Source organism: Phragmites australis, chromosome 11 (assembly GCF_958298935.1).
Source record: "Phragmites australis chromosome 11, lpPhrAust1.1, whole genome shotgun sequence".
Taxonomy (NCBI): domain Eukaryota; kingdom Viridiplantae; phylum Streptophyta; class Magnoliopsida; order Poales; family Poaceae; genus Phragmites; species Phragmites australis.
In genome coordinates, this window is record NC_084931.1 from 7,438,731 (window position 1) to 7,463,747 (window position 25,017).

At 44.5% G+C, this 25,017-nt stretch overlaps 1 protein-coding gene across 1 annotated transcript; it reads right to left on the reverse strand.

Moving 5' to 3' along the window:
- Window positions 1-15,130: 15,130 nt before the first annotated feature.
- On the reverse strand, window positions 15,131-16,770 carry LOC133885908 (hydroquinone glucosyltransferase-like). Its single transcript, XM_062325673.1, has one exon. The coding sequence runs from the start codon at window positions 16,624-16,626 to the stop codon at window positions 15,154-15,156; it is 1,473 nt and encodes a 490-aa protein (XP_062181657.1). The 5' UTR covers window positions 16,627-16,770; the 3' UTR covers window positions 15,131-15,153.
- Window positions 16,771-25,017: the final 8,247 nt, after the last annotated feature.

The window sequence follows — 25,017 nt, forward strand, 5'->3', positions numbered from 1 at the left end:
TCTTTATTTTTCCCTTCTCTCTCTCACCACCGAGCCTCATCCCTTGCCTCTTCAGATCAATGTGCGAGATCTACGAGGGGTGCAACGACAGGATCCGTGAGGGGTGCAATAGCTGGATCCCAACGGTGGGAGGCGAGGGGTGCAATGAAGGGATCTGCAAGGGGAGTGGCAGTGGGATCCCGATGGTGGGCACAATGAGGGGATCCACGAGAGGCGAGATGATAGGATCCCAACGGTCTTCAGCGTGGTGTCCTCGATGCGATTCCCGATGTGGCATCATCGATTTGGTCCACTTCGCCCCTCTTCCACAGCGACCGCGCACTCTTGGGCTTCCACGGTGACCACACTCCTCAGCTTCCACGATAACTGTGCTCCTTAGCTTCCGCGACCTCCTCAATTACGCGAGACCTCCTCTAGATCCACAACCGATGATGATGGCGACAGGGGAGGGCGTATCTAGGGTGGTGAGCTCCTCCATATTAGGTTCCACGGGCGGCGACCTCCTCCACAGCTGGACCCACAGCGACAAGTTCCTACATTGCTCTGTGGCACTTTTTCTTTTCTTTTTTTGGTTCTCTGGAAAAAGCATCACTACGATTGAGAACCTGACAGTGATAGTGCTCGACTATCATTGTTGAGTGTTCACAGTAAGTTTCAAAAATGGAAGTGGTGTCATTTAGTAGTAGTGGATCAAAGCCTAGTTATGGGTCTGTAAAGTCGAAACTAACCTTACCCTATAAAGGCTATGACCTTTTTTTTAGCGTCACTATGTAGTTCTCCCTCCATTTCTTATTACAGAGTATATTAGGATTTGAGAAAGTCTTTTTGATATGGTTATGGTTGTCCCGATCTTTCAATGAGAAAGGCAATACGGTTTGGTGGAGACGACTTTGACGATCCGGCTACACTCATACGACGACGGATTGCCTTGGCAATCGCTAAACCAACTCTGGGAGGTTATTGACCTTACCGTAGGCACGATCAGCCTGAACACGAAGTTCTTATCCATGCAAGCAACTGAAGAACAAGCAAGAATAATTGAAGGCAATATGAAATTGTGAATCTAGATGAAGAACGATGTATTGATGTGGTGGAGTTATGCAAATTAGTCAACTAAGTTGTCGCAAGACACAACCTGAGACAATATTATTTGGCCCTACGCGAAACTATGCTTCAACAAAACTCGACTATTCTAGCTGCACCTGGCATCTATTTCTAGGCATGCAAGCCCCTAGACACTAGAAAATAAACTAAGGAAATAAAATCTGACTATAACTCTATATTTACAATGTCGACTCGTTTTGAGGTTTCCGAATTGCCCAAGAGGAATCTGCTGTTGGGGTTGAATCTATTGGAAAGATCACGACATAATCTTTCTAACCTATGGCTAAATACTTCTTTTGGACTCTGTGTGACATAGATATTTTTTATTTTTTTTGCACAACTATTTGTTAAATCCAAAACGAATTTGGAGTCCAAGTAGTAATTGCCTTGGAACCCGACTTGTCTTGGTTTCCGAATTGTTTGGAACTCATGATCCGACCTTCCCACTATAGGGGAATAGGTAGGAACTAGACTTGAAGTCCGACGAGCTCCTGACAAGCTCCGACAATCCTCAACTAGGGTTCAACTCGAGCTGTCTTCTCCCATACATCACAAGAATTATTTAGTAACATCTCATCCCCATAAGTATGGTTATGAACACAGAGGAATGTGCTCACCTCATAATTTAGTTGACGTGCACGATCTCGTGTCATAGGACCTTGCAATGGCACAATAACAACTGATTCTGGATGATTACTTAGTACATGTATCCGCAGCAGTGATGTCGTCATTATCCTCCCCTTCTTGAATTGAAGTCATCTTCGACGGTAACTCATCTTCTTCTCCCAAATATAGCTTTAAATCTGCAACATTAAATGTGGGAGTAACCCTAAAATCTGTAGGCAACTCAAGCTTGTATGCATTATCATTAATCTTCTCAATAACTTTAAAAGGACCATCAGCTCGAGGCATCCATTTAGATTTTCTCAAATCAGGGAATCTATCCTTTGTCAAATGCAACCAAACAAGATCACCATGTTCAAAAATAGCATGTTTCCTTCCCTTATCGCCGACAAGTTTGTACCTAGCATTCATACGCTATATATTCTCCTTAGTTGTCTCATACATTTTTAAGATTAATTTAACACGCTGCTTAGCATCATAATTTACCTTATCTGAAGATGAAATAGGTAATAAATCAATTGGAGCACGGGGTACAAAACCATAAATGATTTGATAAGGGCGCATCTTAGTAGTAGAATGTAGTAAACGATTATACGCAAATTCAATATGAGGTAAACATTCTTCCTATATTTTCAAATTCTTTCAACACAGTCTAAGCATTATAGATAATGTTCTATAAACAACTTCAGTTGGTCCATTAGTTTGGGGATGACAAGTAGTAGAAAATAACATCTTAGTCCTCAAATTTGTCCATAAAGTTCTTCAAAAGTAACTAAGAAATAAATTTAACATCATGATCTGACACTATAGTATTAGGCATACCATGCAAGGTAATAATTTCATGAAAGAATAAATCGGCAACATTTATAGCATCATCGCTCTTATGACATGGAATAAAATGTGCCACCTTAGAAAATTGATCCACGACCACAAAGATATTATCCCTCCGCTTCTTGGTTCTAGGTAGTCCTAAAATAAAGTTCATCAATATATCTTCCCAAGGAGTAGTAGGAATAAAGAGAGGCATATATAAACCATGCAGATTAAGTCGTGACTTAGCTTTTTGACATAATATGCAGCGAGCAACAAATCGCTCAATATCCCACCTCATCTTCAGCCAGAAAAAGTGTTCAACAAGTATGTCCTCTGTCTTCTTGACACCAAACTGTCCCATCAGTGCACCACCATATGTTTCCTATAATACCAAAAGACAAACAAAGCTATCTGGGATGCATAGCTTGTTAGCGCGAAATACAGATCCTTCATTGATGAAGAACTTGTTCTAGGTCCTTCCATCTTTGCAATTCAGTAAGATATCATTGAAATAAGCATCATGAGCATCTTGATATTTAATCATTTCAAGTCCAAAAATTTTGAAGTCAAGTTGTGAAAGCATAGTAGATCAACGAGACAAAGCATCAACAATAACATTTTCTTTACCCTTTTTGTGTTTGATGGCATAGGAAAAAGACTCAATGAATTCAACCCACTTAGTATGTCTACGATTGAGTTTGCTTTGACTTTTAATATGCTTCAAAGACTCATGATCAAAATGTATCATAGATACTTTAGGCCAAAGATAATGTTGCTATATTTTCAAAGCTCAAACTAAAGCATATAATTCCTTATCATAAGTTGAATAGTTTAAACTAGGTCCACTTAATTTTTTGCTGAAATAAGCTAATGGTTTGCCTTCTTGCAATAAAACATGACCAAGTCCTATGCCACTAGCATCACATTTAAGTTCAAACATCTTATTAAAATCTGGAAATTGCAGCAACGGAGCATGTGTCAACTTGTCTTTCAATATCGTGAATGCTTCTTCTTGTGCATCACTCCAAATGAATGGAAGATCCTTCTTCTTGAGCTCATTCATAAGTGCAGCAATTGTGCTGAAGTCCTTCACAAAGCGACGGTAGAATCCAGCAAATCCTAAAAAACTTCGCACCTGGGTGACCGTTGTTGGGGTCAGCCAACTCTAAATAGCTTCGATCTTTTCTTTATTGACTTTAATTCCCTACAGGGTCTCAACATAGCCAAGAAAAGATAATCGATTGGTGCAAAAGATGCACTTCTCGAGATTACCAAATAAACACGCATTTCGTAGAGCATCAAAAACAACACATAGATGTTCAACATGTTTGTCTATAGATATGCTATATATCATAATATCATCAAAGTATACTACCAAAAATTTACCAATGAAATCACGTGAAACCTCATTCATCAACCTTATGAATGTACTAGGGGTGTTAGTCAAACCAAATGGCATAACTAGCCACTCATATAAACCAAACTTAGTTTTGAACATTGTTTTCAATTCATCTCCTAATTTCATGTGAATTAGGTGATAGCCACTACGCAAATCAACCTTAGAGAACACAGCAGAACAACTCAATTTATCAAGCATATCATCTAACCTAAGAATAGGATGATGATAACAGATAGTAATATTATTGATAGCTCTACAATCTACACACATACGCTATGAACCATCTTTTTTAGGAATTAGAATAGCAGGAACAACACATGGGTTAAGTTATTCACACACGTACCCTTTATCAAGAAGCTCTTGTACTTGGCGCTGAATCTCCTTGGTCTACTCTGGATTGGTTCGGTATGGTGCACGATTGGGCAACGAGGCACCGGGGATTAGATTAATTTGGTGCTCAATCCCTCGTATCGGTGGTAATCCCGGTGGTACGTCCTTTAGGAAAACATCACTATACTCCTGCAAAATGTTAGTGACAGCAGGAGGCAAGAAGGAATCATATCCTCAAATGAAAATAAAGCTTCTTTACACATGAAAGCATAACAAACAAACTTACTAGCATCAAATTCGTGCATATCAAATTTGCTAGCAAGGAAACTCAAAATTTCTAGTTTAATCTCTTAATTTTTTTTAGTTGTGGTAGGTTTATCTTTCATTTTATGTTGGTCTCTTTTGCTACAATCTAATTTTCACTTTTAGATGATTCCTAATTGTTCTCTCAACTAGCTCTAGCAAGATCATCTCTAACAATCTATTTGGGAGTCATAGAGTGTAACAAAATTTTCTTCCCTTGATGCATGAGAGAATATCGATTAGTTTTACCATAATGCACACAATCTTTATCGTACTACCATGACCTACCTAATAATATAGAACAAGCTTGCATAGACACAACATCAGTCAACAAAATCATGATATGAACCAAAAGTGAAGTTTACTCTCACCATTCGTGTTACCATAATCTTACTGCTACTGTTGAACCATTGAATGTAGTATGGATGTGGGTGTTGTCATGTAGGTAGCACTAACTTCTCTATTAAATTGATGCTCGCCAAGTTGTTGCAACTTTCTCCATCGATAATGATGTGAATCGAACGTTCCTTGATGACACCCTTGATTTGGAACAGATTGTGTCGCTTACTTTGCTCCACGCGGGCCGGTTGAGCACTAAGCACTCATTGTGCCATAATGCTTAAATATTGGTCGGCATCATTACCGTGGATGTGTTCTGCATCATGATTAGTATCGTGACCTTCTTCTTCATTCACAGCAAGCATAGCATAAGTTTTTTCGTCAAAACCACTTGCTGAATCATACTCACTGTCTTCATGAATAATCATCACTCATTTACTTGGACACTCTCTCATCATGTGACTGAAGCCTAGGAAGCGATGGCATTGTGTTTCCTTTGTCTTCCCAGTGGAAGCAATAGAAGATGAATAACTCTTGGCTGGTGTTGCGAAGGCACTTTTTGTCGTTACAGATGCTCTTTTCTCTGAAGTGAATGTAGAGGGAGATGGCTTATGGTTTGTAGCATTTGATGTCATGGTACGATTGGACGGAACAATGGAGCTGCGAGAAGTCCATGGCATGCTCCATCCTGTAGAAATATTAGTATGTTTCCTATTTTGGCATCCCTGCACTTGATTCAGCCTTACAAGTAACATGGAACAAAATGTGTGATATTATTATAATAATTGAAATCTAATGTGTCCTGAATTTCACAATTTAAATCACCCAAAATGAGCCATCATCGCATCTTAAGATTCATTAAGACAATGAATCAAACCAGTTTTCAACTCTTGATAATACTCTTATATAAAATTACTTTCTTGGTTTAATCCTTGCAACTTATTCAGCAAATCCCGAATATGTTAAGAAGGCACAAACTTGTGTCTCATTTGCTGTTTCAAACCTTCCCAAGTGGTAAGAATAGCATTGGCGTGTGTACGACAATGTTCACGCCACTAAACAGATGCAAAATCTGTAAATTCACTAGTGGCATCCTTAACTCTTTTATAATCAGGGTATTCATAACAGGCAATTTTTTTTTATCAACTAGAAGCTCCCAACCTAAATAAGCATATGGGTCATACTTGCCATCAAACAACAGTATAGTAAATTTTACCTTAGCATAATCATCATTGTTACATACCTCTCGACGTGGTAGTGGTTGTTCTCGTCCCATACCCTAGTGATTTAAGCGTACCCTTCGATGATCACGATTGTTGTCCAATTTGATGTCTTCCTCATCCTCTGAATCATTGACATATTCAATGGAGTTATATCCTTCTTGCTTATCTCCTAGTGAGCCCAAAGCATTGGGGTTAGCACTTTGCTGGACAGTGTCAACTGTCATGGTGGTAGTTTGGGTCATCGGGGTAGTATGGGGAACTCAACGGGCTTGCTGAAGAGGTTGTCCAACTGGTATAGAGGGTGAAACAGCCTGAGATCCTCCTGTAGCCACAGGTAAATGAGCCAATATAGCTTGAAGGGTTGCATTAGCTGTGTTTTGAGCATCATCAATTGCGCTAAGTCTTTCTTCTTGTAAGGACAAACACTCATTGGTTAAACGGACGTCCTTCGTAAGGCCTTCTGTGATAATATTCATTTGATGCTCAAAATGTGATATGATGCCCTTCGTCCGGGGTGAGTGTTTATGTGAATCCTCATCACTTGTGATGATGAATAATGGATAGTTACCATATTCGGGTACCCTAGGGTTTTCATAATTCTCGAGGCATATTTTTATCTCTGGGAGGTGGATCCCTGGAAGGAAGAAAACTACTTGTAGGTGCCAAAGGCAGCTCATAACTAGGAAGATTTATCTCTAAGAATAGGAATGAGGAGTCCAGAGGATGCACGACATCCCCATATATATACGGAGCCAAGAAGCCTTGCTGAGGAGAGAAAAACATGTCATTAGAGAGCACTACAAGCAAAACAAGCCAAAAGAAGCCAAGAAGGAAGTCACTGACCCCCTCTATAACTGACTCAGATCAATACAAGATAAACATGACATCGGGTTATTATCCTCAGTGAGGCCCGACTTGTCTAAAAAATCTTGTGTTTTCCCCTTGTAATTTGTCTACTCAAAGCATCCCCAATTCTTCAACGAGTTTGTTAGATCGACGGTTTACCAATCGTTGACAACTTGACATGGTTAGTAGAAACAAGAAAACAAAAAAGCAAGTTTATTGTTCATATGTAATACTAGGTTGTGGTGACAAGTCGCTCAAATGCTCAAGCTGTTCACAAATTCTTACAAGTTCTTACAAAGCAAAACATGGGATGACGGCCATTGGCGGTGTCAAAGTCCTCCTAAAGATTGGATGAATCGATTGCTTGGTGATCAAACAATCCGTACGAGGTAGAATTTTGAGGAGCAGTGACAAGGCTTTCGATATGTAGCAAGGATTAGCAATATTCAAATCAGCAATGCACAAGCAATATTCAAATTAGCAACGCACGTTGAAAATCTGTTCAAAGTACTAGTCAAACTTGTTGGTCTTAAGCTAAACCGTGCTAGGGACGCGAGATTGAACACAAGAGATATCACGGTGTGACATAGCCCAAAAGAAGGCGATAATTCATATTGTGGCAGCGGCGTGAAACAATTATGCAAAAATATGGTACTGCATAGCGTGGAGCAATCTGCATGACAAGGAGTTGAGGCACTTTCCAAGTAGATTTCAACTTGAATTTCCAAACCTATTGTCACGTCCCGAAGCCATCATTACGTAATTAAGACTAATGATGCTTCATAAGCATGATTTAATTTTGAGTAATTTTGTTTTGGAGCATTAGAGCACTTGGTTTTAAGTTAATTGTATAAAAGAAAGAAATGAATTCGCAGTTGAAACGAGCTTCTTTCTCTAGCATGTGGGGCCCACATGGGTGACCATCCACTCCATCTCCTCTTGAGGCAGCAGCCCCCACCAACTCCCTCTCTCTCCCTCACTCTCCCAGCTCTCTCTCACCACCGTACAGCCCGAGCAGCCCCCTCTCTCTCATGCTCTCTCTCTCCCTTGATTCCTCCCTCTATAAGCCAAATCAAGGTATGCATATGCTATTCACACGATCACTAGCTCCTAAGCTCCTCATCCATCTAATTCATTTTTGTTTTCCTGAATGATTCGAGCCATTCTTGGTGTTTTTGCTTGAAGCGCGAGGAACCACAGTTGGACTCCTCTTCCTGGGCGATTTCTTCGTTTCCTTTATCACCTAGTGGTCACCAACCTCCACAAGCACCGTGGGTTAGTCCCTTAGGCTTCCCTCAGCATGAATGTGTGAATTGGTGGATCAATTTTGAGTTTGGAGCTAAGTTTGCGGAGTACTCGAGTTCTTGAGCTTTAGAGCAAAAATAGAGGATTCAGATGAGTTTTGAGCTAGGAACCGTGTTGCTAAGTTGGTGAGTGAGTTCTAGACTCTATGAACTATCTCAAACATGTTTTCTTTTAGTTTAGAGAGGCTCGCAAATCAAATCGGCTGAGTTTTCCCCCTCGAAGCAATCTCTCAGGACAACCCGGATAGTCCGGGTAGAACCCGGATAGTCCGAGTAGCCCAGTGAAAACCCTGATGAATTGTGCTAAAAAATCGTTAGGTTTAGTATGCAAGTTGAGTCTAGAATCCTTTGTATAATGTATATGTATGTTTATGTAGGATAGATTTAACATACGAGTCGAATGGGTAGAAGAAGATCATCGAGAAGTGCAAGTCTGCCCAACTCAGATAGTCCGAGTTAAACCCCGGAGGGTCCGGGTAATTCACGGTGCTTTTAACCAAGCACCCTCGCTCGGAGCCTTACCCAGATAATCTACCCAACCCGGATGGTCCGAGTTAAACCCGGAGTGTCCGGGTTAATTCAATTTAGATTTAGCAGAGAACCCCCATCCGGAGTACTACCTGGAGTCTCCAGCCTCCTGTTAGATTTCCGAAGTCATTTAGATCGTAAAGTTTACTATTATTTCGCATATCTTGCACTTTAGCTTATTGTTATGCATATTGTAGCATATATTGTTGAACCTCATTCATGCTCATCATTGCATGCATTCTTCTTTAGTGAAAAAGGGATCCAGAACGTGACGCGGGTGTGGTTGAAGGTGACACCGAGCCACACGGGTTCTGTGAATTCTGTGTGAGTAGCATCAGGTTGTCGTTTGAGCAGCAAGGCAAGTATCTAAGCATGTTTCTCCCATTAATTTGGATCATATGTATCTAATACGATAAAATATGCTTTATCTATGTTATGCATGTTGTTGAGTCGATGTCGAGTCTTATATGGGTAGAACTTATGTTGATGCACCCCGCATTGAGTTATTGGTGATCCATCTCCTTATAATTGGGGTTTAACTTGATGATGGTCTAGTTTAAAAGTTAACCAAAATGCTTAGTCATGCATAGATTCTTCAGTAGACGTCGAGATGTGGTTCAACCCCGTTCATGAGCTATAGGCTTAAATTACTGTCACATTGATAACAATGTTGGGTTGATGGTGTTGGTTGGTTGAGTAGTGAGGATGAGGCAAGATATGAATGGTGTTAGGGGTGTTTCTCCTACCCTGATGTGGTGTTCCCCGGGGTAGGTCGGGAGAGGAACTTAGACACCGTAGATCGTTTGCGTCGCTTAAGCACCGATTGTTGTTGCAGTTGGCTCTAGCACTTACCATACTTACTACATGTCAATCTAATGGTAAGATAAGTTGAATACATCTGTAGATGTGATCATTTGAGCTTATACATCGACAGTGTGAGCGGGCGGGTGAAGGGATCGGTGATGTCCTAAGAGGGGGGATGAATTAGGACACTTAGAATCTATTAGGCTCCACACACTACACAAGATAAACATATATCAATTTCTATCTAAATATGCTCTAGGTTTATCTAGTGAGTCTACTCTACCAGTCAAAGCGTTTGCAACCTATCTAAGAAGGTAAATTGCAAGAATGTAAATGCAGAAACGTAAATAAGGTAGAGAGAGCAAACTCGGTACAATAGATTTTTATCTCGTGATATCGATGGCATGAATGCCACCCCTAGTCCACGTTGGAGCTCCACAAAGGATATGCTTCCGGTCATCACCCGGTCACAGTTCTTGAGCCACCAAGTCGCAAAGATAAAGCTTCCACTCGGATAAGCCACCAAGCCACTAAGGCAAGGTCTCACCACTAGCCTCTCTTCCGGTTCCTTGCCATCATGATCACTTCGGAGCTTGAGCCACCAAGACAAGGGTCTTTGCATCCCCGTACAAGCTTCTTGTCACCGCTCCACACCAAATCAGAGGGTTAACAAGCTTGCCAATGAGTCACCAAGACTCCAAGGTGCTGGCATACCACTTAGTACAAGGTTGGATCACTCCTTGATCCACTCTCTAGGCAGCACTCACCTAGGAACAATTTCTCTAGGCCTATAAGCACTAATCACTCACTAATCTTATGCTTAATCGCCTTGGATAATTACATTAAGTATTTTGGTAGCTTGGATGTCTTCTCAAGTGTGTATGAGCTTCCACTAAACTGCAGCAGCAGGCTACCACTTCGAATGACTGAGTGGAGGGGTATTTATAGCCACAAACTCGCACACTAACCGTTAACCCAATGGCTCAGAAGAGTTGTTAACACTGGATGATCTGGTGAGAACAATAGTACTAACACCGGATCATCCGGTGAGTACACTCTCACAAACTAGCTGTTGGAACCACACTCAAGCCTCTGTGAACACTGGATACTCTAATGTATACTTCATCTCCATCACCGCACTATCCGGTGAGTTATCCTGAGGCATTCTCTCTGTGTAAATTGCTCTGGTGTTAGCATCCGGTGTATATCACTTCATCACCAAAATATCTGATGCCTTGAACTTCGTTCTGCCTCTTTACACTATTCATTGTCTAGTGTATTTTCCGGTGTAGTATTGCTTCATCAGCGGACCTTTCGACATGTTGATCTTCGATTTTCAATGGCTGCAACCTTCTCTAGTGGAAATGCTTTGGTGTGTATCTTCCTCTGATCACCAGACTATCCGGTCGGTTGTTCCATTCTGCCTTCTGGACAGAAACACTCCGATGTTGGCATACTTTGATCACCAGGACTATCTGGTGAGGCTTAGCCTTTATTCTTCAGGATGACACCCTTCTCTAGAAGAATTGCTCCGGTGAGCACACTTGCTGATCACCAGACTTTCCAGTGAGGTCTTCAAGCCTCTCTCTCCCTTTGCCAAATATGCTCCGGTGAGGTCAACACCCAGAGCATCGGACCATCTAGTGAGATAAATCTTCCTGGGACTTCTTCAATTGGACTAAACTTTCTCCCGGCTGTAGTGGCTTCTTCATGTATTGCATCCATGAAACTTACTAACATATATTGTTGACAAACATATTAGTCCCATTGACTATGTTGTCATTAATCATCAAAATCACAATCATGGCCTATTAGGGTCATTTTCGCTACAATCTCCCCTTTTTGGTGATTGATGACAACACAACCAAAGTAAGTGACAAATAATAAATGATACTAAATGTAAAAATCATAAGCGAGCACAAAGTCTTACCTCATTGCTTGGATGTATGTTCTTACCTTCTAGTCCCCTTTTTGTTGTGGCTCCCGCTTTCACCATCCAAAATAAATAAATATCACACAACAAACATCATCTCATACAAGATCATACTTTTTCAGACAATCCCATGAAAGAATGGGTCAAAATAGAGCTATGGTTAACAAGTTATGATTTTTTAAAGATTAAAATATAAATAAAACAATTAACTTTTTCAGAATTTTTCCAAAACCATCTATGATTTTTCAGAATTTTATAGAATTATTCTGAAAATTTCTAGAATTTATTTGAATTATAAAAATATTAAATAGAATTAAATAAACCTATAAAATATTATTAAACATTATCAAAAATTAATTTCTTATTTATTATTATTTCATAATTATTATTACACTTGAAATATATTTATTGTGTAATACATGTCAATTATGATGTCATTACAGTAATAAAACAAACACAAAAGGAAAAGTTGACTAGATTGACACATATGCGTGGTGCTGACATGGTGGCTGGCGTGGCACGGTGAGGTGGCGGATGACTAGGATTATGTATGACACGTGGCGGTTTGCTATTGGTCCATGAAGGGGTATGTTTTGGATCTAATCATGGCTGTTGAACTCGGATCAGATGGATGGGAGAGCTAGATGGCTAGAGCCGACGACAAGCATGGTGGAGAGAGCTTGGGCATGGTGGCTCATGGCTAGGATCTTGATGGACTTGAGCTCCGGCTCGCCGGTGGCAACGATGAGCGATGGAAGAGCATCAGGAGTGGACCGCGCTCTCACCTAGGGTTTCATAGCGGCTGGAGAGATGGTGGGTCAATCGATCTACGGTGTATAGCCGCGGCGGCTCACTGGCGTTGGAGGAGAAGGCGCTCCGGTGCGCTATGGTGGAAGGGTAGCGGCGGAACAACACCAGGGCTCACCGGGAACCCTGATGTTTGGCACGTCGTCGTCGTCGGTGATGGCTGTGGAGGGCTGGAAGTAACTAAGGGCTGCAACGGCTGGTGGATCTCGTTGGAGAGGTCTTCCCGAGAGCGAAAACTCATCGATTTGTTGGGCAAAGGATGCGGTGTGCTCTGGATTGAACCTATGGCCCTCTATTTATATCAGAGGTAGGCTAGAAGTCATAATCTAATTGGATTAGGGCTTGGGTTCAAAGGCGGCTATGGCGGATCAAACCAAAGGTGTCACATGTTTGAGTCAAGCTCGCCTAGAGATAAGATGGGCAAAAGCTTGCGTAGGGCTTTAGGAAACTATGCTTTAGGTCTCTGATTCTATCTCTGTCTTTAAACCTTCCAATTTTTGAAGATGGTGATGCAAAACGGCAACGTAATGTTGGAGCTAACTCATGAATGACTCAGGCTCTGGTGGTTTCGATCTGGGTCAAAGCTTCTAGAAGCTTGCGTGAACTCATCTTGCCCTCATGTTCCCTTGTTGGACTCAAACACGACGGTTGACTGCACCTCTAATAGAGTTGAGCAGAGGAGAAGGCAGGGAGATGACAGAGGAAGAGGGATGTGGGGAGGACTGGGCTGGCTCAGCTGGGTGGGCCGGCTGACTGGTTGGGTTGTAGCCTAGAGAAAGAGAAGAGAGGAGAGAGAGAGAGAGAGAGAGAGAGATGGGCTAGACTACTTGGCTAGTTGGAGGGTTTCAGCCTAGAACAACGTTTCTATTTTCTTTTCATTTTCTATTCTACTCTTGTATATATATATATATATATATATATATATATATATATATATATATATATATATATATATACTTATATAACGTATATACTATATATATTCTTATATTAGCTCACATAATCAATCAATTAACAATCATCAAACAATCAAATATATATACACACATATATATATAAATAAATATTCTTTTATTGGAAAATATATAGCCCTCAATATGTATATGTATTTATACAAATAACACACACATATCCACATATATGTGTATATGTATAAAGCACACATACACACTTAGGATTTTTTAATTAGTTTTGCAAAGCTCTTTTATCTTCTTTGAAAAAGTAAATTTTCTTGGTTTTAAGAATTTAGGCTGTTACATGATCATCAGAAGGTCTCATCAGAACATCATCAATGGATGATCTGGTGCTCAATGGATGTTATCACCGGAGTAATTGTACAGAGCCATTGATGCGAGGAGGTCAGGATGGATGTGCACACTAGATGTTCCAGTGCTAAGATTCAATGGAACATCCGATGAACTTGCACATCTAGTTGGAGCAACACACATTGGATGAGCCAATGCTCAAAGGGGTATACTCATCAGAGCATTCGATGTCCATTGTTTCTGAGCACCTTTCTTCAACACTAGTTTTTGGAGTTGGGGCAATAAATATTTCACCATCCTGACCATTTGAAGGTGCTAGAGCTTAGGAGCATACACACACTTGAGAGGAGTTTTTGCCACCAAGGTTGAGGAGATTGAAGACACCAATGCAATTAACACAAGTTAGTGCTAGTTTAGGCCTAGTGTATATTTAGCTAGGTGATTAGTCTAGAGTTGGATCAAGTAAGTTATCCACACTTGTTACCCTTAGTGCTTGCTGACACCTAGATGGCTCAGCGGTGGCATTGTCTTGTGAGACCCTCCGAAGAAGTTGTGGAGCAGCCGCGAGCTTTGTAAGCAGTTGGAGTGCATTGTACCGAAGCAATGAAGCACTACCTTATTGGAGATGGTGGTTAGCATCCCAAGAGAGATTAGATCCACTGGCGTGTGAGGAGCTCTAACGGCTAGAGTCCTTAGAGTAGTCGACCGGGGAGCTTAGCTATTGCAAGGAGCTCCAACATGGACCAGGGGCGAGCAATAACTCACCGATACCATGGAAAAAAGTTATTGTGCCAAGTTTGCATTCTCTCTATCTTTTATATTCCGCATTTTTTTTCTTGCACTTATTATGTCGTATTTACCTTTCCTAGAATTGTAATGCGTAGTTTATAGGATTGTTTCCTAGGATGTAAACTTTGCTACGGTAGAGTAGAAGCACTAGATGAACTTAGAGAACATTTAGATAAAATTGATTTAGATTTATCTTATTGAAATTCAACCAATAGTTTTAGAACCTAATTCACCCCTCTTAGACCATTACCAGTCCTTACATATTTGCTCCGAGAAGTGCAGATTAATTAGAGCATCACAAATAGAAACACTTTATGAAGGATCCCCTTTATGAAATATATGATACCTACTACTGCCTGGTACCCCATTTAGGATGGCATCCAACAAGGATTCCCTTCAAGAAATATGAGCCTTGGAGGCCAGGTCACACTCACATGTATGTGGCAGTATATAGTACTTTCTGAAGTAAACTACCAGATCTGATCAGACACGGAAGTAACAAAAGAAATAAAACGAAACGTCAAGCATCATCCTTGGATGCATCATACATGCACCTGAAGCAGAAAATGGACAGAGTCTATAATGTAGATCACATCCAATGTTAGCTGAAACTGCGCGGCCAACTTAGCAGTGTGAATTCACCAATGGCGACCATGCCCCTTCCAAGTACGCTGCAATGTCAGGAGCATATAGTTTTTTACAGACGGAGACCAAGAAAATATAAAATGATTCCCCAATTTCTTCATTTCCTACCAGAAGAATTTTGTTTCCACATATTTACAATATGTGCTAGAGCATGAGTTGAAGAACCACCCTTGCTCAAAGCATGCACTGATTTCTCTCTAAGTTCAGTTGCCCACTCCCTCATTCTTTCAGCTTCCTTCCCTTCCATCACATGTTGAATCGCGCTTGCAACCTCCTCTTTGGTAATAAACCGGTCAGGTCCTACCTTAACCCGGGCCGCCACCCCTACTTGGACCTCCATCATCGCAGCGTTCATGTTCTGCTCTGCATAGAGTGGCCAGGCGACCATCGGCACTCCATTCATCACACTTTCTAGTGTAGAGTTCCACCCACAATGTGTCACAAAGCACCGGACCGAAGGGTGACTAAGTATCGCCGTTTGCGGTGCCCAAGATGGGAGCACCAGCCCCAGCCCTCTCGTCCTCTCGATGAATCCCTCAGGCAAAAAATCCAATGCCATGTCCTCCTCACCTTGTTTAGTTCCGAAGAATGCTCCCATTGCTGTATCTTGCTGTGGCCTCTTGGCAGCCCAGATGAATCTACGCTGACTAAGCTCCAGCCCAAGCGCCAGCTCAGCCGTCTGCTGCCACGTAAGCGTGCCACCACTGCCAAATGAGATGTAAACCACGGATCCACGTGGCTGCTGGTCGAGCCATTTCAAGCACTCGTTGTCCCGGTCCACGCCGACCGGCCTGGTCCAGACCAAAGGTCCGACGGGGTAGACCGGCAGCCCCAGACCATCCATTCCGTTGCCCACCCCGGGCTCAAGCTCACTGAACGTGTTCACAAGGATCCCGTCGACTCTTGTGACCTTCTTGGCCATGGACAAGAATCCAGAGTACGTGTTGCTGTTGCGGTCGGCGAGCATCGACGACGGCAGCTCGTGCGCGTGGATCGGCACGCAGCCGGGCAGACAGATCGGCTCTGCGGCGTCCCGGTGCTCCCCGGCGCGCGTGGCGTCGAGCTCGGGGAGGTGCAGGAACAGGGATAGTGTCATCCACGGCGAGGTGAACAACATGTAGAACGGGACACCCAGCTCCGTCGCGACGTCGCGCGCCGGCACGCCGACCATGTCCACCACGAGCGCGGCGAGGGGCGCAGCCGCGGCCAGCGCCCGCGCCAGTTCCCTGACGCGCCGGACGTTGGAGGCGACGGCGTGCGCGGCGCGGTCGCGCACGTGCGCGGCGCGGTCGCGCACGTGCGCGGAGGGAGGGAGCGCGCCCGGCGGCGGCGCGGGCAGGGCCACGAGGTCCACGCGGTCGGAGACGGCGGCGGCGGCCACGGCCAGGTACTGCGCCGATGGCGGGGACGTGGCCGCGGCGAAGAGGAGCGTGGCGGCGAGGCCGTGGTCGGACACGAGGCGGCGCGCGAGCTCGGCGAAGGGGATTAGGTGGCCCATGCACGGGCTGCAGAGGAGCAGCACACGCGGTCTTGCCGTGCACGCCGGCGTGCTCTCCTGGACTCCTCCCATGGTGCGCAGCTGCGATGGGCTGGCAGGGCGAGTGCTAGCGTGGTGATGCGCCGAACAGGTGCTGCTCTGGTGAGAGTTTGAGTGGAATGCTTGTGCAGTCGTGTTCTTCTTGGATTCTTGATTGATCGGCAGTCGGCAACTTTTGTAGATTACGACAGAACACCGAAGAGTGTGGATCTCGTCTGGTATGTCCAAGTGATGTTTGTCGTCACTGCTTGCGACACTGACACAGTGAAATGAATACAATTATAACTACACGTGCGCATTCCAGCCTGTGGATTGATGTATGAAAATTTGCCAGTAAACATGCATCCTAGGATTTGCCACTTCAAATCTTATATTTGATGTAGCAATCTAAATAATGTCGAACGCAGGACTAGAACATAGACATGGTGAAACAAAGATAATAAAACATGGAAGAATTAAACATACATTGATCCAAGGATAATAGAGAATTATGGAGTTTATTTACTCGAGATATATAGTGTGGGCTTTATTCTTTTAAGGGAAAGGAAATGCTAACTGTTGGGACCGAAATCTCAGACAAGGTGGACCTTCGCTTACGGAAATACCGAAGGGTCCTCGGGGTGACACGTGCTGGGGTAGAACTGTTTCGATTCACCTCTCGGATACAGTATGACCCTATTTATAGCCCGTACTCGACCACTACAAACGTAGTTTACAGTTTCTACCCTCTTACCTGCTATATTCTTAAAATATTCGGGAGCATTATGGTACAATCAAGCATATTTACATAATCACAACTCTGCCCCGGGCAGTTAAAGTGGGCCCCGCTATCCAGTCATGGTCTTCGGCTCCGAAAATCCGCCGAAATCTTCTCCACTCTGTCGCCGCGAGCTAGCCTTCGGCTCCAGGTCGAAGACTAGCTGCTACCTTCGCCCACTCCAGTCAATCAGAACCGCTGGCATGGACTTCGGCTTTCGGCCGAAGGCTCGCCACTACCTTCGCCGACACTACGGGCACGCCTACATCCTTTGACCAAGGGTACTTCGCGATCGTCGCTACCTTCACCTGCAATCCCTGAAACAAACATGCAGTGACAAGCAGGTAGACCTTCCGGCAGACTTCGTGGGTTCCTCCGAAAGGGGCGGGGGGGAGATCATCCCCAACAGCAGCCCCCTACAGGTAAGATTCATTTTCGATGGGCCGAACCTGTAGTCTTTAAGATGCATCTCAACGCCGTCCCCTTCGGCCCGTCGAAGTCTGCTGGGGCGGATGCTCTTTGGTCAAATTGCCTATTTATTTATTTTTATTTTTATTACAGTATGACCATGCGACCCCTGGGTAACTGTATTGTTGACATGCATTTGATGCCTTCGATGTATACCGAAGCATCATTTTCCTCGTCGATTCAAGTTCCGATGCGCCTCGTTTTAACCGCTGGCCCCTTTGCTATAAATACCCCCCCCCACGGTCACTTGTTTTTACCACGCGTCTCTGCTCAAGCTTTCACTCTCGTACGAAGCCCCTTACAGCCCTCTGAGTCTTTCTCGTATGAAGCCCCTTACAGCTCTCTGAGTCTTTCCCTGTCCAAGGCTTCTCTGTTTGTCCCAATGGCACCGAAGGCCAGGTCTTCTCGCCCAAAGACATACTGGATTGGGCAGTCTAAGGTGCACGATGAAGTGCTGATCAGCCTCGTGAAGGAGGGATTGATCAGCGATGTATCCAAAGTCCGGCTCACTGGAGCCTTCTGAAGACAAAGCAGTTGTATTCGTTCATTATTTTCGAGCAGGTCTTCGCTTGTCATGCGATGACATGGCTGTTAAAGTGCTAAAATTCTTCGAAGTTTATCTTCACCAACTCACGCCCAATGCCATAGTAAGGATGGGGCTTTTTGCGTGGGCTGCTCGGTCTGAGGGAGCGAAGGCATCAGCCAGGGCCTTCACTGCTGCTCATCGGCTTCATCACCAGCCAAAGCCAGTGTTCGTCCAGGGCGTCCAGAGCGAGACACATTATGGGTGTCTGAACTTTGCTTACCGCGCTGGGTTCTATGCCCGTCGTTGTATACAAGAACAAATGGCCGAGCGACTAGACACAGTGGTGGTTCTACCACAAAGTAGATCCAGAAGAGTTTCTTGTTTCGAAATGTGAGGAAGTAAAGGGAAACCGCGCTCCAGACGTGCACTTGAAAGCATCCCAGCAGACAGCTCTTGAAGCCTTCGCCAAGTGCGCGAAGTATCTATCCACTCATGACCTCGTAGAGGAGTTTGTAGCTGTTGGGGTGTGGCCCCTTAGCTGGGATTGGAGTATCCTGGAGTATGGGGAGAAAGGGCCTGAGGGGCTTTGCCGTCCTCATCCTTTCGTGCATGGCTTCACGGGTATACATTTTTCTGCTATTAATTTTTCTGGTTTTTAACTTCGCTGTCACTTGCTTACACGTCCTGACCTTCTCCAGATATGTCGGTGTCCGAAGTCAAGGCCAAAGCTACAATGCTTGTTGGGAAATTTACACCGGGCAAAGCCCAGTTATGCGCCGAGCAAGGTCTTGTTCGAAGACTCAATAGAGTCTTGGAATATAGGGGCAATTCATACCGGGAGAGGCCAAAGGCTAGCGCGTTGCTGCAGGGTCCTGGAGAGGGCTCCCCGGCTGAAGACATCGGTGAAGAGGTTCCCACGTGTGCCTTGAAGAAAAGAAAACAGCACGAGCACTCGCCGCAGGGAGGCCGCAAAAAGAAGGCGCTTGCCCTTAGGAAAAAGCCGCACGAAGTTGTCCCCGATGATGTCCGCGAAGAGGCGTCTCCGGAGGGTTCGTCCACGCCGCGCGAAGTGCTAAGACGAGAGATTCCAGAGGGCACCCAGGATCCCCGCCCTTCTCCAAAGTCAGGGTTCTGTTCTCGCGTGGACCTTCCCACGCTAATGCTTGCGCCAAAACTTGCAATCATCTGAAGCGCAAGTGTGTGACCTGCAAGCACTTTGCGCCACAGAGAGTGCTACAACACAGCGGCTGCAAGAAGAGCTGAGCGAGGTGAAGGCTCTGTCCGAAGATGCTTTAAATGCGCTTGCGGAGCTAGAGCCGAAGGCCGTCGCTGCATGCAAAGCTATCAGCAATACCTTTGAAGGGATTGGTGCCTCGGCCACGCCCCCAACACTCAACATTGTCGGGCTGGGCAGTCTTATAAGTTGGATCAATGAAACCAACGGGAGCCTTCTCCCAGCCGCTTAGTTATATGGTGACTTCTGCGCAATGGTTGCCGCCCGAAGCCTTGTCCAGTCGATTGAAATGACGGGCTGCGACCATCATACTGCGCTTCAAAAGTCCACCTTCTGGTACCCGATGGATATGTCGACTTCGGCCGTTACAAGGGCGTCAAAGGTTACTACCCGATCATTTACCACCAATTATTGGTGCAGACACGGCCGCGAGCTTGCCCTCCGAGAGGCGGAGATCAACCGCCAGCGAGTACGTTGCTTCATATTAACGGTTTTGTTGTCTTCCTGGTCGTGATTTCTTTTGCAGGCGAAGGCGAGGAATGATCCCTCGTCTAAAGCTACAACCGCGGCGGCCGAAGATACCGGGAAGGTGGGATGACTCAGCGCGAAGCGTCATTTTGTTTATTGAGTTTTCCTTATACGATGGGGCGATGTATCATACATTGACGATGTAATATATAATATTATGTTTGTTACAAAATGTTCTTGACTTGTTGCGCTCCCTGCGCAGGTCCTCCCCTCGGACACTACGTAGGTAGCCGAAGAGGCTATCCCCGTTACCATAATGAGGGATAATTTTTTGTGTCCTGGTCTTGCTGGGAATCATTTCATCCCCGTCATCTAGATGTTGAGCTCGAGCGGTACTGGCATGCGAAGTGTAAGTCATACGATGCCATAAATAATAGGACTAAAGCATTTTGGAAATCTTTTAGCCCTTCGGCGTTAGTTACCCACCGAGCTAAGCGCAACTCGCACCGTACCGCGCGCGGAGACGTCGAGCGTTCGCCTATGCTTATTGAGCCGAAGATTGAACCCGAAGATGACGACGGGCTCCCACCTCGCCAGCCGCAACTTTTATACCGCCGTGGGCCCTCTTCACAATTAGTTGAACACACCGAAGGCGAAGATCCCCTACATGCGTCTCCATCGGCTTCAACTTATGTTGGGTCCCCTCTGGACCCAGCCATCCATTTTCATGCTAGTCAAGGCATAGCCTTTCAATTTGTTTTTAGTCGGTGGTATAAGGATTTTATTGGTCCTGACGTTGATCATTTTGCGGAATAAAGGGTGTTTTTACAATTACTATTACTTCACTTTTTTGGGTGTTTACTTCGGCAGCACCGCGCTTGAAGTGACATTGTGGCGTTTCGTAATGTTTTCAGATGTTAGGAACGCTTGCTTACTTGAGCGAAGTCTTCTTCGACGAGCGACATTCTCAATTAATTATTTGGGGCGACGCTTCGGCAGCGATGAATTTTTAAGATTGGATAGCGTCGTTTCCCCCTGATTTTTCGCCACAGCTACCTGCGACTGCTAGAGAAGCGTTGTTCCGAGAACGCCGTCCCCCCCCCCCCATTTTTTGTCGCAGGTATCTTCGGCTGATAGGAATTTATTATTTTTGTTCAAGAGCGGGCGCTCTTAGAGCAGTTTTTCATTTGAAGGTTCATTTTTCCTTTGGTATGGGGGCAGGCACTCTTAGCCCCTGACTTTTTAGCTCAAAGTGCGTTGCTCTCTTAGGTCGAGCGACACTTCGGCTTTTTCTTCCGAAGGTTTGTTTTTCCTTTGGTGCGGGAGCAGGCACTCTTAGCCCCCGACTTTTTAGCTCAGAGTGTGTCGCCTTCTCTTAGGTCGAGCGACACTTCGGCTTTTATTTTTTTATAGGTTGAAAGTGTACGTCGCTTTTCGTTGACACTTCGCACCTCTAGTTTTGCCGTCTATTTCCCGCCCTTCACTTGTCGATTGGTGTGCCACCCTGCTCTTAGAGGCTGGCACACTTCGACGACAAGTTATCAATACTCAAAACAAGTGATTTTTTCTGGGGGTATTTCTATTATATAATTGTTTACAAGGGTTCCTACCTCGTTAAAAACCTAACGCCCTGATGAAGGGGTCCCCCTGTGAGGAAAAGAGTGCAGTTCCCGTACAATTTGATTACATGAAAAGAAAAAATTGCATAAAGAAAATTACACAAACTTCGTTTTGGCACAGACTTGTTGCTGAGATGCGCGAAGACCTTCACCGCTGTTACGCGTAGAACTTGCGAAGGTTATTCGCATTCCAAGTATGCGGAAGCTCCTCGCCCTCCATATTAGCCAAGTGATAGGAGCCGGGTCTTAACGATATTTTGACTATGAAGGGACCGTCCCATTTACTCCATAGTTTTCCCACCAGTGAGGCATTGCCGAGTCTTCGCAGCACCAAATCTCCTGGGATGAAATTCTTTACGGATATCTTCTTGTCTCTCCACTTTCTTGTCTCCTCTTGATACCTGCTCAGATTTTCGGCGGCATGCAATCTCACCCCCTCGAGGGCATCCCTTGACGTTGACTCTTCACCTTGCTCTGGTTCGTTTACCACCCTAAATGATTTGTTCTTGCATTTCTCTGGGGTCATTGCCTCCTCTCCGAAGAGGAGGCGAAACGGTGTGAAACCGGTTGGTCTTGCTACCATTGTTCTTATAGACCATAAGACTTTGGGCAACTCTTCTACCCATTTCCCTTTTGCCAGGCCCTGCAGGCGCTTTGTGACACCAGCGAAGAAGATGCCATTTGCTCTTTCGATGGCTCCATTAGACTGTGGGTGGTATACAGATGCAAAAAGGACTTTGATCCCCAGACCTTTGCAAAAGTGTCTGAATCCTGCACTGTCAAATTGGGTGCCGTTGTCTACTGTTACTTCGAGCGGGACTCCGAAATGGCATATGACATTCTGCCACAGGAATTTCTAGATATTTCTCGATGTAATGTTTACGAGTGGCATCGCCTCCACCCATTTGGAGAAGTACTCAACCACAACGACGGCATATCGCAAATTTCCTGGAGCGGCTGGCAGCTGGCCGACAATGTCAATTCCCCAATGCCTTAACGGCCAAACTGGTGGGATTAGCTGTGTTTTTGCTGAAGATCTGCTTGACCCCTTCGCCCAGAATTGACACTGTTGACAACTTCGGACTATGTGATCCGCATCATTGATCGCCTTCGGCCAAAAGAAGCCCTGTATGTATACTTTTCCAACTAAGGCTCGTGTACCCACATGTGAACCACACAGCCCACCGTGAATTTCTTTTAGCTGCTTCTGCCCTTCTTCCTGGGATATGCATCGCAACCATGGTGGATAGACTCCGGCCTTGTACAAATTGCTTCCCATAATTTTGTAATTTCTAGCTCTCTGGGCCATACGCTTCGCCTCAACATTATCCTCGGGCTTGTGATGACCACGAAGATAAGCCATTATCTGAGAGCGCCAATCTTCGCTTTCGATCATAGCAACGAAACGCGCTGGTCGCGAAGTGTCGTCGGCAGCTGGCACGGTCAGCTTTTGGTAGAATACATCTAGTGGCATAGGCAGATTTTGCTCGGTGGCTTTGACTAGCTCGTCTGTTTCGAAGTTATCATATGGCACATTACTTAGGGGAAAGAACAAATATATCGAAAAGGCACGATAGAGGAAACCCTCATTTTCTGCTTGTCAATTACCAGCACATATCTTAATTTCAACAGAAGCACCCTTGCATGCGCTATGTCTGTCACTCTTCATCTGTGTGCTCACTCTCATGCATGAGCTACATTTCTTAGCTCTGATATGAAGTTAAAATGCACAGCTCTCTCTATATATATACCCACAACCATACCAATTCACCCAAGCATGTAGAATCATCCTATAAGTTACATGCGACACATTTGAATATAAAATAATCGTACAAACTATAAGCCATTGAAGATTACCTCCGCAACTTCTTTCACGGCTTTACATTTTAGAGATTCTTCTGCAACCTGATAAAATTACTAATTTTGTTTGTACATTATAAACATCAAAAGCAAAGCTCTCTATATACGTTACCCACAACCATACTAATTCACCCAAACTTGTAGAATCATCCTATTAGTTACATGCGACACATTTGATTATAGAATAATCTTACAAACTATATAAGCCATTAAAGATTACTTCTGCAACTTCTTTCGCGGCTTTACATTTTACAGATTCTTCCACAACTTGATAAAATTACTAATTTTGTTGGTACATTATAAACATCAAAAGCAAAGCTCTGCTAAATGACGAAGAATACACAACTGTGCCGTGCCTTCTCCGTTGCTTTCAATTCCTTCCATTTTTTCTGTTAGACCAAAGGACATCCCCTGCAGCACCCGCATATAAAGTCATGGAAAAACATATGGTCGTATTTCACCGCACAAATATTCTTTAGAACAATTTTTTTATAGCAGACATGTGGGGTATCTTTCACTTCCACTGAGCCACGTAGGAGGAAAACATCACCGTTTCTAGGAATTAGCAGGTAAAATCGCCAGAGAATCAGGAGGTCAAATACGATGCTGTTCGTTGGTCAGCATCTATAGTTGTAGCTTTGACGATTACCTCTAATCATGGCTCTCGCACTTGCTTCCGTACATAAATTGTTTGCGTCAATAGCTCTTTTTTTAGAAGATAGAAACTGATCAGCCATTTTGCATTGTGGGATACATATAGCCTTGTTCTTTATTACATCATATAAGCACATAGCTGAAAGTTGAGGAGAATGAAATAAATTCATAGGCCACATGCATATAGTAATGAACCAGCACATAGTCCATTGCTAAATCGCCACTTATTTTTGGCAAAAAAAATCCATGGCCACCACTTCTAATGCTTGGCAAGCCATAAGGATGATATCTCTTCATCCTTCTTCTATAATCATCACCAGAATCTTAGCCAATAGGTGCCGAACTGATCCGTCGCCCACGTCGATTGGCCCCCTAGCCCTCATCGAATCCCCGACCATATCCGTCGACCACCCTTCCAACCGACCATATCCGTCGACCACCCTTCCGGCCGACAATCCTTGGAGGTGGCAGCCAGACGTGTGCGGGGTCGGTGACCGAGCGGGCGAGTACTTCGAGCAACCTTCAAGGTGCGTTGCACCGACCACTTGCACCACGTGATGGTCCTAGGTTACAACAATAGGGTTCGTCCGGCTGACACCAGTGTGGCTTCCGCTCTGTTTTTTTACTAGCCTGCCGGGAGGAGTTGCTCGGGGCAAAGAGGGATCTGGAACGAGCGACCAGGGAAAGTGCCCAGCAGAGGGAGGAGTTTTACGACCACCTTTGCTGCTGTCAGGAAGATTTCTATGCAGTGTGAAAGGAACTCGAGCGAGTAACTAAGGAGAGCGATGAGCGGCGAGTGGCGTTCTACAACCAACTCAGCCGAGCCTTCACCCCTTTC

Excerpts from the sequence above, each read along its gene's own strand:
- LOC133885908 (XM_062325673.1), bottom strand. The coding sequence starts at position 16,626 with ATGGGAGGAGTCCAGGAGAGCACGCCGGCGTGCACGGCAAGACCGCGT.